General features: G+C 42.8%; 2 protein-coding genes across 3 annotated transcripts in view; both read left to right on the forward strand.

Annotated features, from left to right (window-relative positions):
* The window catches only part of sp4 (sp4 transcription factor), a 15,453-nt gene extending 2,848 nt beyond the window's left edge, over positions 1 to 12,605 (forward strand). Inside the window, exons 4-8 of one of the 2 annotated variants that reach the window (XR_014602494.1) lie at positions 597 to 1,764; positions 2,728 to 2,926; positions 5,558 to 5,757; positions 7,701 to 8,675; positions 8,726 to 12,605. Coding sequence is in view for 1 of the 2 variants with exons in the window: in XM_084081394.1 (XP_083937520.1) it covers positions 597 to 1,764; positions 2,728 to 2,926; positions 5,558 to 5,757; positions 7,701 to 7,990 (1,857 nt within the window). In the remaining variant the exon portion in view is untranslated. Of the gene's footprint in view, positions 1 to 596; positions 1,765 to 2,727; positions 2,927 to 5,557; positions 5,758 to 7,700 lie in introns of both variants that reach the window. The other variant, XM_084081394.1, reaches the window with a different exon arrangement.
* The window catches only part of klhl7 (kelch-like family member 7), a 399,517-nt gene that overhangs the window by 192,266 nt on the left and 190,500 nt on the right, over positions 1 to 16,751 (forward strand). The gene's annotated exons all lie outside the window — the stretch shown is intronic.

Raw genomic sequence — 16,751 nt, forward strand, 5'->3', positions numbered from 1 at the left:
TCAATAGAAGAGCGGGGAGACACCCTCCAACCACCGCGCTTGCGTTAGTTACTGTATATAATATAATATAACTAACAGACAGCAGACAGACACCATCATCAAGTGTCACGCAGCTGTGATTGAATGGCTGAAACAGCAAAAAGGTTGCTGTGGCAACGATGCTTACTACTAGGCCTGCTTGTTTTTTGTGAACGAAGACGTTTTGCTGAAGCATAAATCAGGCTTAATTTACCAGCTATAATCGAAATGCACAAGCATTTGTATGGTGGTTAGTGAGATTTCCACAAGCTGTATGTATGTCCAGGCTCAAGACTCTCTTTTATACATCCTCCACTTCCTCTGATATGGTTGATTTCTGTTGTTAACTTTTTTAATAATGGTTTATTTGCGTGTTATTGCAGATTGTTTATTTGTGCCATTGTAAGTCTTGTTTATGTCTATGATTATTACCTCATGTTCTGTACAGCACTTTAGTCAACAAGAGTTGCGTACTTTAAATGTGCTTTATAAATAAATTAGATTTCATTTTGAAAAATATATATATGTTTGATTTGATGCGTCAGTAAATCTTTATTCCTTTCCTTCTGTTCTGGCAGGTGAAGATGGTGGGTGGGAACATTAACAACATAGCTGGCAATCAGCAGCAGCAGTTTCAGATCATCCAGGTCCAGAACATGCCCAGTGCGGGGGCAGGCGGCGTCCAGTACCAGGTCATCCCCCACCTGCAGACCGCCGATGGCCAACAGATCCACATCAGCCCAGCCCAGACGGCCTCTATCGGCGGTCTGTCGGAGCAGGTCCAGCTCATCCAGACCTCCAACCAGGGCCAGGCCGTCCTCCAGCAGGCCAACCAGCAGGCCATCCTGACCAGCTCGGCCAATCAGGGCGTTCCGCTGCAGATCCGCCCGGCCCAGTCCTTCCCCATGCAGCTGCAGACTCTGCAGGGCTCCCACCAGTCTCCCCTCATGACTACAGTACCCATAAACCTCGGCGGCATGACCCTGGCGTTGCCCGTCATTAACAACGTTGGAGGCGGGGGAGCTGTGCAGCTCATCCAGGCGGCCGATGGCACCTTCTCCATCGCCAACGGCAACCAGCTGATGACGACTGCAGTGTCCGCCGTCGGGTCAAACACTGTCACGACGACGGTCGCCGCCGGCGACGGGTTGTCGGACGGGACGCAGGTGGTTTCCGCCGGGTCAGAGGGCGGGACGGCCGAGGGCCAGTCCCAGAGCGGAGAGGCGGACTCTCAGAGCCAAAACCAGGCCAACGGGCTGCAGAGCCAGGCCGACCCGGCCGGCACCATCCAGCAGGTGATCGTGGGCCAGGTGGGGCACCAGGTGGTGCAGCAGATTCAGCTCCAGCCCCAGACTCAGGCCCAGCAGCAACCCCAGCAATTCCAAACCATCCAGCTGGCCCCGGGGCAGACCCTGCAGCCCATCCAGGCGTTCCAGAACCAGGCGCAGGTCCTCATCCGCACGCCCACCCTGTCGCCCTCCGGGGCGATCACCTGGCAGACACTGCAGCTGCCCGGCGGTATGTCCCTGCAGGGGGGTCTGCCCCAGCAGATGACCCTGGCCCCCATGGGCGGGGGGGCGACGTTAGGGGGCCAGGGGGGGCTGGTCTCCCTCGGCGGGGCTCCCCTCACGCTGAGCGCGGCCCAGATCAACCCGGGGTCTGGGGTGCAGACGGTCAGCATCGCAGGGCTGGGCACGGCAGGCGTCCAGATGCAAGGCGTCCCACTAACCATCACCAGTTTACAGGGTAAGATCACACCGTCAGGGGCGCCAATGGCCTAGTGGTAAAGGCGTATTCCACGTATAGGCTTTAATGCAGCCTGACTGCGAGTTGTGGGTTCGATTCCCGAGCCTGATGCTGCGTGTCACTCCCCGTCTCACTCTCCCTGTTTCATGTCCTATATTCACTTACTATACAAAATGAAGGCAGAAAGACCCCCATTTTTTGTTGTTGTTGCATGTACAAGGAAAAACCTTGGTCCTCCCTGCCAGGGTCAGACCTTGATAGTGGCAGACTTCAAGTTAACAACCAGTATTGGTTGTTAACTTCTATACTGGTTGTTAATCACTAATCAGCGTGTTAAACAGTGGTTCTCAAACATTTTCATGGTAAAACCCCACAACTTGATATGCATTTGGCCACGGACCCCCATTTGTAACGTTTTGTTTTTGCCAGGGACCACCATAAGAGAAGAGTTGTCAGCATTTGTTATCTTTCGAAAATAGCAGTTCTACAAGCTTGCAATGTGCTGTGAGCTTGTAGATTGGCTGTTTTCAAATAGCCTGAAAAATAAAATAACATGGCTTAAGTGTTTAAACTGTTACACATTTTGCAGGGGGACCCCCTGGAACCCCATCAAGGCTCCCTGGGGGGTCCCCACTTTGAGAACCAGTGGCGTAAAACATAGAAATCATCATGTCTCACATTATACTGCTGTACTGATTATGCTTGTCATTCACTCTCCCATCTTCTGTCACAGCAAGTTATGGAGTGCCTACATACATTCCCTTATTTATATATTGTATTTATCTATACATTCAGTCTCCCATCTTCGGTCAGAGCAATTTATGGAATGCTTACAACTTTTTGTGTTTGTTTGTAAATGAATGCCCCTACTTGATCATGGAGCTTCACACAAAAGCATCAAAAGTAGCAGATCCAAAAGCTCAAAACGCGACTCGTGATCACCTTGTCCCTCCGTTCCTCCAGGTCAACCACAGGGTCAGGAGGGGATCAAAGTTCAGTCGTCGCCGGTGACGGTCACGCTGGGCAACGTGGTGCCGGGGTCGTCGCTGAGCCCGGACCAGCTGGGCTCGGTCCAGAGCTCCTCGGACCAGGAGGGTCCTCCCAGCAAGAGGCTTCGCAGAGTGGCCTGTTCCTGCCCGAACTGCCGTGATGGAGAGGGGAGGTACGGGACACACACTCACATGAGGACAGGGGTTGGGATCCGGAGGAACCGGATCCAACATTTGAGGAACCCGGAATCGGTTCCATCACATTTGGAACCGTTTCCGGAACCGGGGCATTAATGAGTTCTTATAACTATAGTTATACAGTGTTATAAGCCAGTTATAATAGATAAGTATGTTTATAATGCATCATAGACATGGGATGCATAGCAAGTGTTACCCCAGTGGTAAAATCACACTATCAGAGCTGGTATGTGGGCTTCACGTCTGCTATGCAATGACTATACCAGTGGTTCTCAAACTCTTTAATTTCAAGGACCACCACAACTCTGAGAGTGTACAAATGGAACCAAATGGATCACAGATTGTTCATTATGTTGTTATTTTTGCATCACATATTTTTGTCATTTTAAATTACATTAGAAGGGAAGGTGACATAAATATGTATATAATTGTGTTAGCAGTAGTGATAGCAGTGAAAATGTTAATGCAGAGGTAGAGAGAGAAAGAATCTGAGACATTTTTGTAACATTTGTTTCAGAGGAGCACTACAGCACGTGTGCGTGTGCGGATAACTAAAACCCAGCCCTGGCCCCTGACTAAATTACTTGCATTGTAAATGCATTATACCACTGTTTCCCAAACAATGGGTTGGAACCCATTATGTGGGTTGTGGACCAATTTTTATGGGTTGCGAGTAAATGTCCCGTTTTTCCGTTTCCTATTTCAAATGTATATATATATTTCAAAAGATTTAAAAAAGTAAAAATATGTTTTTTAAACAATTACATTTTTTCCCCAAAGTATTTCATACATAAAATGAAAAAGATTGAATCATTTTATTTGCATAAATGTGCTCCCAAACAACAGCAACGTAACTGGTTTCCCACAGTTTTTTTGCGGCCAATGTCCCCAGACAATAGACACTAATGTGTATTAAATGCCGAACTAAATCAAAGCCTTTTTAGAGCTACTATTTATTTTTTCCCCTGCAGTCAATGTGCTAGATTTAGAGCACCAAGTATGCTATCCTTTGCCTGGTTTCGTCTAATAGACCATAGACATTTCAACGTCATCTAAACAGCAGACATGAATGGTCCAAGTGTTTAGAAAGCCATGCCAATTATGGTAGTAGCCGTAGCCAGAGGTAGATGCCCTCTAGTCCTCAATAACGGGGCAGAGAACAAGTCTGCTGTATTATCCCAAATCAAATCAAAGTAGTTCTTGGCAATGTCGAGGAGAAGGTATTTCTACTGTCTACGATAGCTTTCCAGCCCCATCATGCTATATGACTTTTCTACTTATACTAACCCATTCAAACCGGGAACACATCTCTGTCATTTTAGATTTCTTTGGCTATTCAAAAAGCAGATATACAAGCTCATACAAGCTCATTGTATGAAGTATAAGAAATAATGGTTATAGCTCAAATCTAAAATGACACAGATGCGTTCCAGGATTGAATGGGCTAACCTAGTATAGGCACATCAACTGGTTTGCAAGGCAAACACACTGACACACTGCAGAGCCTGTCTGTTGATCACCTGCCCTGCAGTGAAATTGTTTTCTTGGCTGGAATTGAGGTAACAGCCATCGCCATAGCGCATTGGTAAAGCTATCCAGACATCCCAAAGAGGAGTTTTAGGGACAGAGTAGTCTCGCGTTGCCAGACAACTATTAGTACACAATCTATCGAATGCTATATAGAGTCTGGAACTACACCTCCCGAAATACGTTGGTCATTTCCATTCATGAAAATATATCTTAAAATATCTTTACATTACATGTTTTTAGTTTCCATTTCTGCTAAGCAGCAACCTATATATATGCTTAGATGATTTATATTTATATTTGGATAAATTTGCGCGACTGTGAAGCAGTGGTGGAAAAAGTACTAAAATTCTTTACTTAAGTAAAAGTACCAATACTGCAATATAAAAATACTCTGTTACAAGTAAAAGTCCAGAATTAAAAAATTACTTGAGTAAAAGCACAAAAGTATTGGCATCAAAATGTACTTAAAGTACCAAAAGTAAAAGTACTAAATATTTGAAAATAGCCGATCTACAAGCTCACAACGCGTCGCGATGCGACGCGTTGTGAGCTTGTAGATCTGCTATTTTCAAATAGCCAATGTATAAAATAGGTATGTATAAGTGGTTAATGTGTGTTTCATTATATCAGTTTATATCTGAACAGTAACTAGTAACTAAAGTTTTAAAATAATAGTAGTGGAGTAAAAGTACAATATTTGCCTCTGAGATGTAGTGGAGTAGAAGTAAAAGTATTGGAAATTGGAAATACTCAAGTAAAGTACAAATATCTAAACATTTTACTTAAGTACATTACTTAAGTAAATGTACTTAGTCACTTTACACCACTGCTGTGAAGACGAAATGGAAGTCGGGAGGAGGCGTCACATCCGCTTTATCGCTTGATCATTTTCAGAGCTTCCGTTGCTCCAGACTGTATGAGGGAAGCATTTGAAAATTGTGGGCAACAGTCTGGCTCACGAGACTCGGGACAGAGTACAAAGCAGCTGCTACGTTATTTGCTTGCAACGCTCTCCTCCTAATCCTGTAAATCGGACAATGTGCCTGCATGCATTTATATGAGTGTGTGTGTTGCAGGAACAGTGGCGACCCCTCGAAGAAGAAGCAGCACATCTGCCACATGGAGGGCTGTGGGAAGGTGTACGGCAAGACGTCCCACCTGAGGGCTCACCTGCGCTGGCACACCGGGGAGAGGCCCTTCGTCTGCAACTGGATCTTCTGCGGCAAGAGGTTCACCAGGAGCGACGAGCTGCAGAGACACCGGAGAACACACACAGGTCAGGGGGGGGGGGCAGCGTACCGTACCGTACAGACCACCACAGTCAGAGGCTCTGCTGTGTGTACAAAGTGGGGTCCGGGGACCCCGTAGAATTATTGATAGTTAGGAACCAAATGGAGCCTTACAGGTCCGTAACTCCCAAGAGTGTACAAATGAAACATGCAAAGACAAATGTTTGCACTCTATGGGCCCTTTCTTGCCTTACCCCTTATGCCTAAAATGTACAGTATAGCCATTTTATACTATTTTGAAAAACATTTTAAAATAGCCGATCTACATCGACACGTTGTGAGCTTGTAGATCGGCTATTTGAACGATTAAAAAAATATTTTCAAAATAGTAAAAAAAATGCCAAAACTGTTTAGGCATAAGGGGTAAGGCCGGTGTCATGACTTCTTTGTAGGACTGGTTGTTGACAAAGATCTCCCCATTTGATTTTGATTCACTAAGTTCTGACACGATTCAATAGCATTTCAATAGATAGCTCAAATACTACTGTCACTAATATAAAAAGTTCTTAACATGTATTGTTCAAACTGTACCATCGAAGTTACAATACAACTACCCAGTCATCTGAAAGTCCTAGAGCAGGGGTTTTCACGTTTTCACAGTGACTTTACAGACGAACAAGTAACAGAGTCCTCACTAGGAGACCGGGAATGAAGACGACTAAAGTAAGAGGTGATCCTGTAGCAGCTTGGCTAGATAGTTTTGACTAATCTGGTTTCGAGTAGGAGTTATTTAAGCGACTGCACAGGCCAAAACGGAAGTGTGGGGAGGAGGTGGGGGCGGGACATCTGCTTTATTTTCTATGCATTTTCAGAGCTTCCGAAATACAGACCGTTAGGGCAGAAGCATTTTTGCAAAATTGTGGGAGTCAACACGTCTATAAAGGAAGTAATTGCTGACAACAGGATTTGATCATAAGCCAGCACATGATACCAGAGGCGAGCATCTTGAATTTATACTACTATTTACGTTATATATATATACCATTTCAACTAGTGACCTGTATTTTCAAATGAAAGACGTGTTGCATCAACAATATAGTGTATATATATACAGTATATACACTTATAGACAGTATATACACTTGGATACCGCATTGGCCGCTGCTGTTCACTGGAGTGATGCATCAACACGGCTGCCATATGGGCAACGGCAAGCCGTACCTCCTAATGCATGTATTACCCCCCTGTATTGTCTATTGAAGCAGGCGGTCTCTCTACAATTACAATCATCATGACTCGCTGAATTCTCAACCGATTTTGAAGCGGTTTGGTTTGTCATAAATGTCAAACATGTAGTTATGTCATAATGTACAGTAGCATACATGTAGATAGTAACAGTGATACTGTGTACAACACAGTACCTGAGGCATATTTCTTGCAGTGGAGTCATTGCCAAGTTCCACTGCCAATATGGCGTACTGTACATAGGATCCACTGGCTGATGCAATGTCTGCGTATATTACATCTTTGACATGGGTGATGATAAACACGTCAAAATGACAAACTATAAATGAGCCATAAACCAGGGGTCTTCGACAATTCTTTACATTTTTATATTAACCACTTGAACCCTCACATCCCTACTCTGGGGAGAACATTAGGTGAAAATAGCAGATCCACAAGTTTGCGACGCCTTGTTAGCTTGTAGATCGGCTATTTTTGGCAAAGAGGTTTGGTGTACAGGGGGAAAAGAGCAGACCAAGTACCAAGCCAAAGGTCAAGTTCACAAAGTACTGAGGGTTTAAGTGGTTAAATGTCTTAAAACACAAATTTAATATGTTGTGGGGGTCCCTGCTTCATCTCCCTCTCAGCTATATGCTATAGGCCTGTCTTGGCTTGAAAAACATTGAAGACCCCTGCCATAAACCATCTTTTTTCACAATCTCTCTCTTTCTCTCCCTCTCGTCATGGTTCACTCACACATATCCAGGGGAGAAACGCTTCGAGTGTCCCGAGTGCTCCAAGCGCTTCATGCGCAGCGACCACCTCTCCAAGCACATCAAGACGCACCAGAACAAGAAGGGCGGGGCCTCGGTGGCAATCATCACCACCGACGACCTGGAGGACGACGCCCCCGAGGGCCTTAGCTCCTCCCCCCGCATCGTCACCGTGGCGACCCTGTCCCAGGAGGAGGACTCCGCCCCGGCCACGCCGACCGCCTCGAACCACCTGGAGGGGGAGGAAGAGGAGGAGGAGGAAGAACAGGAGGAGTTTGAGTAGAGATGTTGATCGGCTGAAAGGCTTTGTTTTTTTAAGGCTCGTGAGGTCGACGAGGACAGGTTGATTTTTTTTATTTGATTTCCTTTTTTAGCCGTTCTTTCACGAGAGCGGACTCGAAAGAGACTCGTGATGAACTGAAATCGAAAAGAATATAATAAACATCAAGAATCTAAATAAATAAATACAACTAACATATAATAACAGCAGAGATCTAGCCTACGCGTACGATGAAAGATTAGCTTGGCATTTATGAAAAAAAAAAAGAAACATGAAGTGGGGGAGGGGCAACAAAGTTATAGACTAGCACAAAGTCAAGGGATACCTGCTGGTTTCTAAAAGCTCGAGTTATACTTAACGTTTCGCGTGGGTGTTGCTTGCCGAGAACAGCCAAATCTACAAGCTTGAGCTTGTTAGATCTCGCTGTTTTTGGTGTGTGACACGACGGGCGCGCTACCAAGTATAAATTCGGGGCTTAAAAGAAACAAACCCAACACACAGAGATGTTTTTCTTTTTTCAAACCTTAATTAAATCTTATCTCTATGCACAATGACATATTCCTGTTTGGTACAGTAAGTTCGGACCGGCACTGATGGTCAATCATGCTGGAGAGACTTGGCGCTGCCGCTGATCAAGCAAGGGGACAGAGGCAGCACTGGGACGTTGTGTGTGTGTGTGTGTGTGTGTGTGTGTGTGTGTGTGTGTGTGTGTGTGTGTGTGTGTGTGTGTGTGTGTAGGCCTGTCACGATCATGAAATTGTACTTGACGATTAATTGTCATGCAAATAATTTGCGATTAACAATTGAATTGTGTTTTTTTTAGCACTGGAACATAAAAATTAAATTTCTGTCTTGCCTTTTAGGCTTTTTAAACAAAAATTGCACAGGGCAGATATAGCCAAATATACAAAGAAATTACATATACTTTCATAATAATCATTTAATAGTTTAAAAAAAAAATTACAATTGTGGAAATAGCCGATCCATAGATCTTATAGATCCCACTGTTTTTTTGACAATGTTTGAAAATGTATTAACATTTGTCAACAGATGAATGGAAACCATTATCTCGATTATGCAAGATAATTGCGATTATCTCAAATAATTGAAATCGGGCGATTATGTAATAATTGTGACAGGACTATTTGTATGGTTTCTCTGTGTGCAAAATACATGAGATTGATCGACTGATAGTCTTGCGTAGCCAGACAACTATTCCACAATCTCCGAATGCTATGTAGAGTCTGGAACTACACATCCCCGAAAGCAGAGAACGGGAGCTGTCATTTGTTCGTCATTTCTGTTCTCTAAAAAAAAAAAAATCCAAATATCTTTTATTTTAGAATTTCCATTTCTGATAAGCAGCAAACTATATATGCTTATTATTTATGGATTGATTATTTTGATTTATATTAGGACAAATTTGCACGACTGCAAAGACGAAACAGGGAGGAGGCATCACATCCGCTTTATCCTCTGATCATTTTCAGAGCTTCCGTTGCTCCAGACTATGACAGAAGCAGTTGAAAATTGTGGGAGGCAACAGTCTGGCTTGCGAGACTAATCGACTGAGAGAGAGAGTGAGAGAGAGACAGAGAGAGACAGAGAGAGACAGAGAGAGAGAGGGTGCTTGCGTCCTTGTGCTGCAGTGAAGCGGATCAGAAGAATTTTGTGCCCACAGTTCAGGTTCAGCCCATTGGTCAAGTTTCAGGTGTTGTTGACGTTTTCTTAAGAGACCAGAAAATGCATTAACTGTTATTGAAGGACTGAAAAAACAAAACAAAATAATGGGATAAATCTTAAGAAGAAGGAGAAAAAAAAGTTGGGAAAAAAAGCACATATAAAAAGAAAAGATTTATACGTAAATGATGCATTCCTATTGAGGCGCAGTGGTCGTGTATGTTTGTATGTGTGTTGGGGTGGGGTGGGGGGTTAAAAAGGTTTCTATAGAGCAAAACAATCTAGCTTTCTACAACTTGGTTTGTGTAGTGAAAGCAATACTATAATTAATGACAATCCTAGTGAAACCATGTTTACATTGCTGGGGGAAATCTTTCGTTTGTTTCGATACTAAAAACAAGCCAGTTTTAGCTGTCCGCAGGTAGAGGAAAAGGTTAAGGGTCAAACATCTCAGAACAGTGCTATCTATGGTCTGAATGCACGCTTATGTCTGTTCCAAAAAAACACCCTGGGGTGGCTTCCTGTGTCCGGGCTTTGAGCCCCGTAACTGGCTCAAAATCTATTTTTGTCATCTGTATGTGAAATACGAGTCTGTATGCTATTTTTTCGGTAAGGTTTATAATGAGTGGTTAGCTGGTTACCATTGCATGGTATTTGATAGGTCAACCCGCCAGCTCTCGTTCTATGTCGGCACTGTCGGCGATGTTTGCTATGGCAAATGCTCTGGAGTCGAGACGCCCCCATCCCACCCCGTCGCCCTCCACTCGCACCACCCCACACTCCACCCATCTCTGGAACGTGACCGATGTGCTACAATGCCTTAACACAAGCTGTCGTACAACAGTAACCATTGGGGAGGGGGGTGTACGTGTGTCGGAATGTGTGTGTGTGTGTGTGCGTGCACAGGTAGCACTGGGGTGTTTATGATAGTGGGAAGACCTAATCACCAAACATTAACATTTTCGGTGCACTATCCGGTGTGCAATATCCGGTGTGCAAAAAAAAGAGGCTAGACTCCAAATCCAATAACGTCCCAGAGCCAGTCACAACCACACACACACAGTCGATCTGAACTTATACATAATCGTACAATAGTGTCTCTCACCGTAAATGTCAGATTCTCACAAAGAATCACACTTTTGCCAAAAGAAGTTTAGTTAAACTAAATAAAACAAAAAACGATGAGTCACATGCTTATTTAGTTGAAAATCAGTTATTTCCGGCGAGCGACAACACGACTAATGCCTATTTATGCTCCGTCGTACAATGCTGCCGCGGACCATAAATAGCAGATTTATAAGCTCACAATGTGGTTTCACCTCCGTGACTCATTGTGAGCTTGTAGATCGGCTATTTTCGATACGCTACACACTTGGGCTCAGCATTCTCCTATGGCAGTGGTTCTCAGAGGGTCCTCAGCCAAATACATATCGATTTGGGGGGTCCTTGACAAGAAAAGGTTTGAGAGCCGCCACTGTGCTATGGTGTCAAGGGGGCGACTCTGGAGGGCAGGCCATAGCAACGAGAGCTGGAATGGGGAACAAACAGAGAGAGAGAGAAAGGGGGATGAGCATGGGGGAGGGGGGGGGGCGTTTAGCTATGTCAATGTTATGACGTTTTCTGGTGGTGTTGCTCCGTGTTAGTTCAGTGCATAATATTTTATTAAAATATACTTCAGTTTCCTTTTATTTGATTGTATTTCTTTTATTTTTTAAAAGCCCCTCCCGAGTACGTGGTTATCGCACAGGGCACACAGTCTGCGCACAGCTAATTTATTATTTATCCCTGATTTGTTAATATTTCGCCTTTTTGCTGGAGTTGTATTCGTGCGCATTGATTCCGAGGTCGTGTACAGCATGTGTTCTTTTTGCCGTAGTTGCTGCGTTTTTTTTTCTTCTTCTTTTTAACTTTCCGTGCTTCAGGGTTCCCACGGTCATGAAATTCCTGGAAATATTTTTGAAATGAGAAAGGAAAAAAAAACGTTTTCCAGGCCTGGAAAAGGTTTGGGATTAATCAAATGTTTTGGAAAATGTTTGGATATCGTCTCTTGTCGGGTGGAAACCTCATTATGTCTCAAAATTGTTACTTTTCAGGATTCAAATTCAAAAGTAGCAAATCTACGAGCTCAAGCTTGTGGATCTGCTACTTTTGAGTGACGCTGTGGTCTGATCAAGTAGTGCGTTAATTTACGAAAAAAACAAAAACTTAAAATATGGAAACAGCAACGAAATACATTGTTTTTGTCTAACATTATGTGAAAGATGTAACATGGTAAAATACAGTGCTACGTGATACATTGTTAGCTTGTAGATCTGTTTGTCACGTGACACCTTCGCTCTGTCTTTCAGTCTGTCTTGGTGCATTGGTAGCACACTGGTTTAAGAGCCTCATTATTGCACCGTATGATTGCTACAGGCCTGGAAATAGGGTCTAATACTTTGGAAAAGTTTGGAAAATTCATTGTTAAAAATGTGTGGGAACCCTGGTGCTCGTTTTCTTTTTTTCTACGTCTGACCACCGCCGTTTATTTTCTTCTCTTTGCGCCATAATGTGTTTCAGAAAAAATAAAAGTAACAAGAAGAAGAAGAAAGCTTGAAAATAAATACAAAAAAAAGAAGATTATTGTTCACAAGATGAAAAATGGTTGATACCAAATGAATTTAGATGTTTTTTGGTAATATTTTGTGGTGACAACCGACCTTTCTTTTCTTTGATATTTTCTAGTGACATCTCATTTGTAAATCTTTTTCTAAGATGTTTGTTGGTCTCCATGACATTTGATAATGGTTTTTTGCCAGGTTAGCCTCAAAGGCTCCAGTTTATTGATATTTTTTAAAAAAACGGTTTGTACAAATGTGTTATGTGAATGAGGAAAAAAATAAAACACTTAAAAATGGAAAAGATGATTTGCCTGCATAACACTTGACAATAAAGTGATTAAAACTGTTATCAACTTGCCTCCTGACGTCCTAGTATTTATTTATTTAATGTATTTTTGAACTATTTGCTCTTTTGTGCTATTGCTCTGTATGGAGTTGATGACCGACGTCAGTGGATGAGATGTTTTAATGCGACCATGGAAAGACATTAAATATGCATTCTATTGATTATCGGAAGAATGATAACACAAAAGCCTGACATTTGACACTGTACAGCTGTTTCTCAAACAGACCCATCTTTGGATCGCAGACCAATTTGTATGGGTCGTGCGTGAATATCTCCTTTTTTCTGTTTCCTACAGAAAAATCACAACTTTGCATCAAAACGTTTTTTGAAAGTATTTCATAAATACAATGAAAGAAATCTAATCATTTCATTTAATAATACAAATAAATATTTTTAAAATGAGTGAAAATAGCAGATCTACAAGCTCGCCACGTTGTGAGCATGTAGATCTGCTATTTTCACTAGTTGGGTCCTGAGCAAACTAAATGTCTAATTTCTCTTTTGGGTCTTGAGTTAAAAGGTTTGGGAACCACTGTTGTACAGGTTTCAAAACGAGGGATATTGGAAGCTTCTGAAGCACATTCGTGGCCTAGGTCACAGGGTCAGTCAGTGTATGTATGGTGTGTTAACAATGCTTTCAAAGTCTTGCAAAATGCAAACATACCTTCACACACGCGTCGCTCCTTTGAAGAGGCATCAAAAACATTCAGCTCTAAATCCACTCAGTGTGGCCCTGGGGCAACCTCTCTGTACACCTAGACGTGTGGAGGAGAAGGAGGAGAAGAAAAAGGAACCGTGAACTCTTAATGGTATTACGCTTCTGAACGCTTTGCATTTCTGGTCATTTCTGATGTAAAAATGACTCCATATTTTTTGTTTTTTTGTGAATTAACACTGTCACACAAAAGTAGCAGATCTGCAAGCTGTTTTGAGCTTGTAGATCTGCTACTTTTGCTATTTTTTCATTTGAATCCTGAAAAGTAACTGTTTTGGACATATGAGGTTTCCCCCCGACAGAGACAATATACTGAATATATACTGTGTGTGTGTGTGTGTGTGTGTGTGTGTGTGTGTGTGTGTGTGTGTGTGTGTGTGTGTGTGTGTGTGTGTGTGTGTGTGTGTGTGTGTGTGTGTGTGTGTGTGTGTGTGTGTGTATAATGGGCTTACAGTATTTAGGCTATAGGAGAGGGGTGTCTGATCAAATAAATATCAAAATATTTAATTGAGCAATTTAAAAAACACACAAAAGCCAGAGTAGAAGTAAAAATTACCCCAAAAGTGTTTTAAAGTTAAATACCCCTTCAGCGTAATAGATTTACAAAATAAGTGTTAAATAGCTCTATATTGATAGTAATCGTTGCTATATATAGTGAGACAGGGGTCTCCATGTCTCTCCAGCTCTTAAAATACTGTACATCTAATAATATCATAATAATTTAAAGAAAATACCTTTTCAAATTGGGATGATATTTTATCTAATCAGGACAGAACTCAATTCAGGATAAAACTGTATAATAAAGTGAAACGGAAGTGATGAAACAACAGAAGCACAGAATTGGAACTGAACTACTGATTTAGAAGGCAATTTCGTAGAATCGCCTTCAGGTCTTAAGGGGTTAAACAAGAACACATCACTTAACCTCGCCTGTATAAACGCCTTTGAATCTCCTCAGCGTGTTTGCTGTGAGTGAAACTGCTTAAACACACGACAGGCCTGGGACACAGTGGGACAGGTAAACTGTCAAGCCAGGGGAGAAGATGAAAGACTCACCTGTGAGGACGACAAATCACCTGTTTGGCAGCTTGTTTGATGTTTGTCATGTACCTCTCTCTCTCTCTCACACACACACACACACACACACACACACACACACACACAGAGAGAGAGACACACACACACACATTCCTCGACAATAACACCTCTTGAAGGTCCAGCAGCAACCTCTGTATGAACCCAGATCCCAGCGTGACCCCTGGCCTCTGGGGTCAAGCACCTGGTCATTAAGGGGTCTCCAGGCCATCAGCCCGGCCAGGTCAGCAAAGCAAGCATGGACCTGGTGGTCCAGGCTGCACGGCTACCTGCAGCACGGCCACGAGGGCGGCAGTTTCACTGGTCTCTACACAGTCAAAAAAATACTGATCGTTCATTTTAAGCTGTGTAACTTTTTTTAATGAATAAAATGTAATGTTGTCCAATCTCTATGGTAGAGTATGTTAATACAATATAACTTATACATTTGGGGTAGTTGTATTTTGTATCCCTGGTCTTCTATTGAGACATTTAGATCGCGTCAAAGGTCATGTGTGTCTCACCTAGACACAGGATCTCACACGCATTTTGACCTGATGGTCAAGATTCGATTTGTCCCTCAATCCAGGAGACCTGAGTCGGTACCGGCTAGCCTGCACACTCGCATCTCGATGTTATTGTGCAGGGTTCAGGTCATGTGACATCTGTGAGGCTCGCTGATACATTACCAACACACATTTTAAATAAGCCAATAGTGCATTTTTCAATGGAATGACTATTATTCATGTTAACTACATACATAGGCCAAAAGAAAAACACTCAATGCACCATAGCTTTGTTTGCTGTGTATAGAGTCACTAGTCATTCACGTCATACTGGATCTGGGTCCGGGTATTTAAGCCTACTGAAATTGTGTTACTATATTGCAGGCAGTTTTGAGTAATTGTTGCAATTAACTTGACAGTTTTTGCAAGTATTGGGCTGCTGTGGTGTGTGTGTGTGTGTGTGTGTGTGTGTGTGTGTGTGTGTGTGTGTGTGTCCAAATAATGAGCAGCAGTCTCTCTCTCTCTCACACACACACACACACAAAAAGCACAGCCTATTATTTATTCATCTCCACCCTCTACAGTTAGTTCTTTTTGAGACCCCCCACAAAGCTCAGATTATAACTTGGAACCCTGCTCTTGTGACTTACCCCAGGAGACAGGATTCTCGATCCCACGATAATGACATAGGACACTGGAAGTCTACTATTGAACAATACAAATCAGTGCCCAATGCCATCGTTCAGGGCCCCGTGTGTCTAGTTGCTTTGCCTTAAACGGTCTTGACATACTTACCCCAGCATGGGCCAAGTCACAGCCTCTGGTGTTCAGTGCAGCATAAGAGCACTCCCTTGTGGTCAGAAGAGGCATAACAACCTGCATGTCTCCAGGCTGCATGTTCTGCTGTGTGGAGACCTTTCTGTGTGCTGTCTGTTAAAGGCAGAGTATAAGTGATATTTTTTGGGTTAAAACAAAAAAAAAATCGCTCTATATTGTGATCGTACTATATAGCATTGCTATAGAGCGTTTGTTCAGTAACAGGAGTCTACCAGTCTCTCCAGCTCTTTAGTAAATACAAAATACATTTTCAGGTGGGTCGCCAATTTCGGCCAATAAGAGTACCCTTTGATCCAGTTCAAATTTGTTGTGTCATTTTGTGTCAACACTTCCAATTTCACTTGTTTATCCTGTTTAGTTCTCCCTCCTGATTGGATAAAATCGGTATCCTGACCTGAAAATGTACTTTATTTTCAATAAAGAGCTGAAGAGACGGGGAGACTCCTATCACTGAACAAACATGCTATGGCAATGATTACTATCAGAATATAGAGGCATTTAACAGTCATGTTAACAAAAAAATATCACTTACCTTACCTTGACCGACGGAAAGATGCTAATGTATCCGGTAGGAGGGTTGCTGACTAGACCAGTGGTTCCCAAACTGGGGGTCAGGACCCCCAGGGAGGTACCCAAATGAGTTTAGGGGGTCTACAGATGATTAGCTTTATATGCAACATTGTTCTCTCACTAAACAGTAAACAAAACCAACATACAGTATACAGTAAGAGTATCTGCACATTTCTAAAGTTACAATTGAATGACTTTTAAGACCTTTTCCATACCAAATTGTCAAATATTACGTAAGAAAGGGGAAAACATTGTGATATATTTATCTGTGGAAACGAGTCAAACTAAATGTTATGCCTACAATTCTAAGTGCTTGTCAGGGTCAGGGGTTCCCAGTTCAAATATCATTATTTTTTGGGGGGGGTCGCGGCCTCACAAGTTGAAGAACCCTTGGGGGAAAAAAATGTACACGCAACAGAAAAAACAACTGTGTGGA

The sequence above is a fragment of the Gymnoscopelus microlampas genome (assembly GCF_963454915.1).
Source record: "Gymnoscopelus microlampas genome assembly, chromosome: 15".
Lineage (NCBI taxonomy): Eukaryota > Metazoa > Chordata > Actinopteri > Myctophiformes > Myctophidae > Gymnoscopelus > Gymnoscopelus microlampas.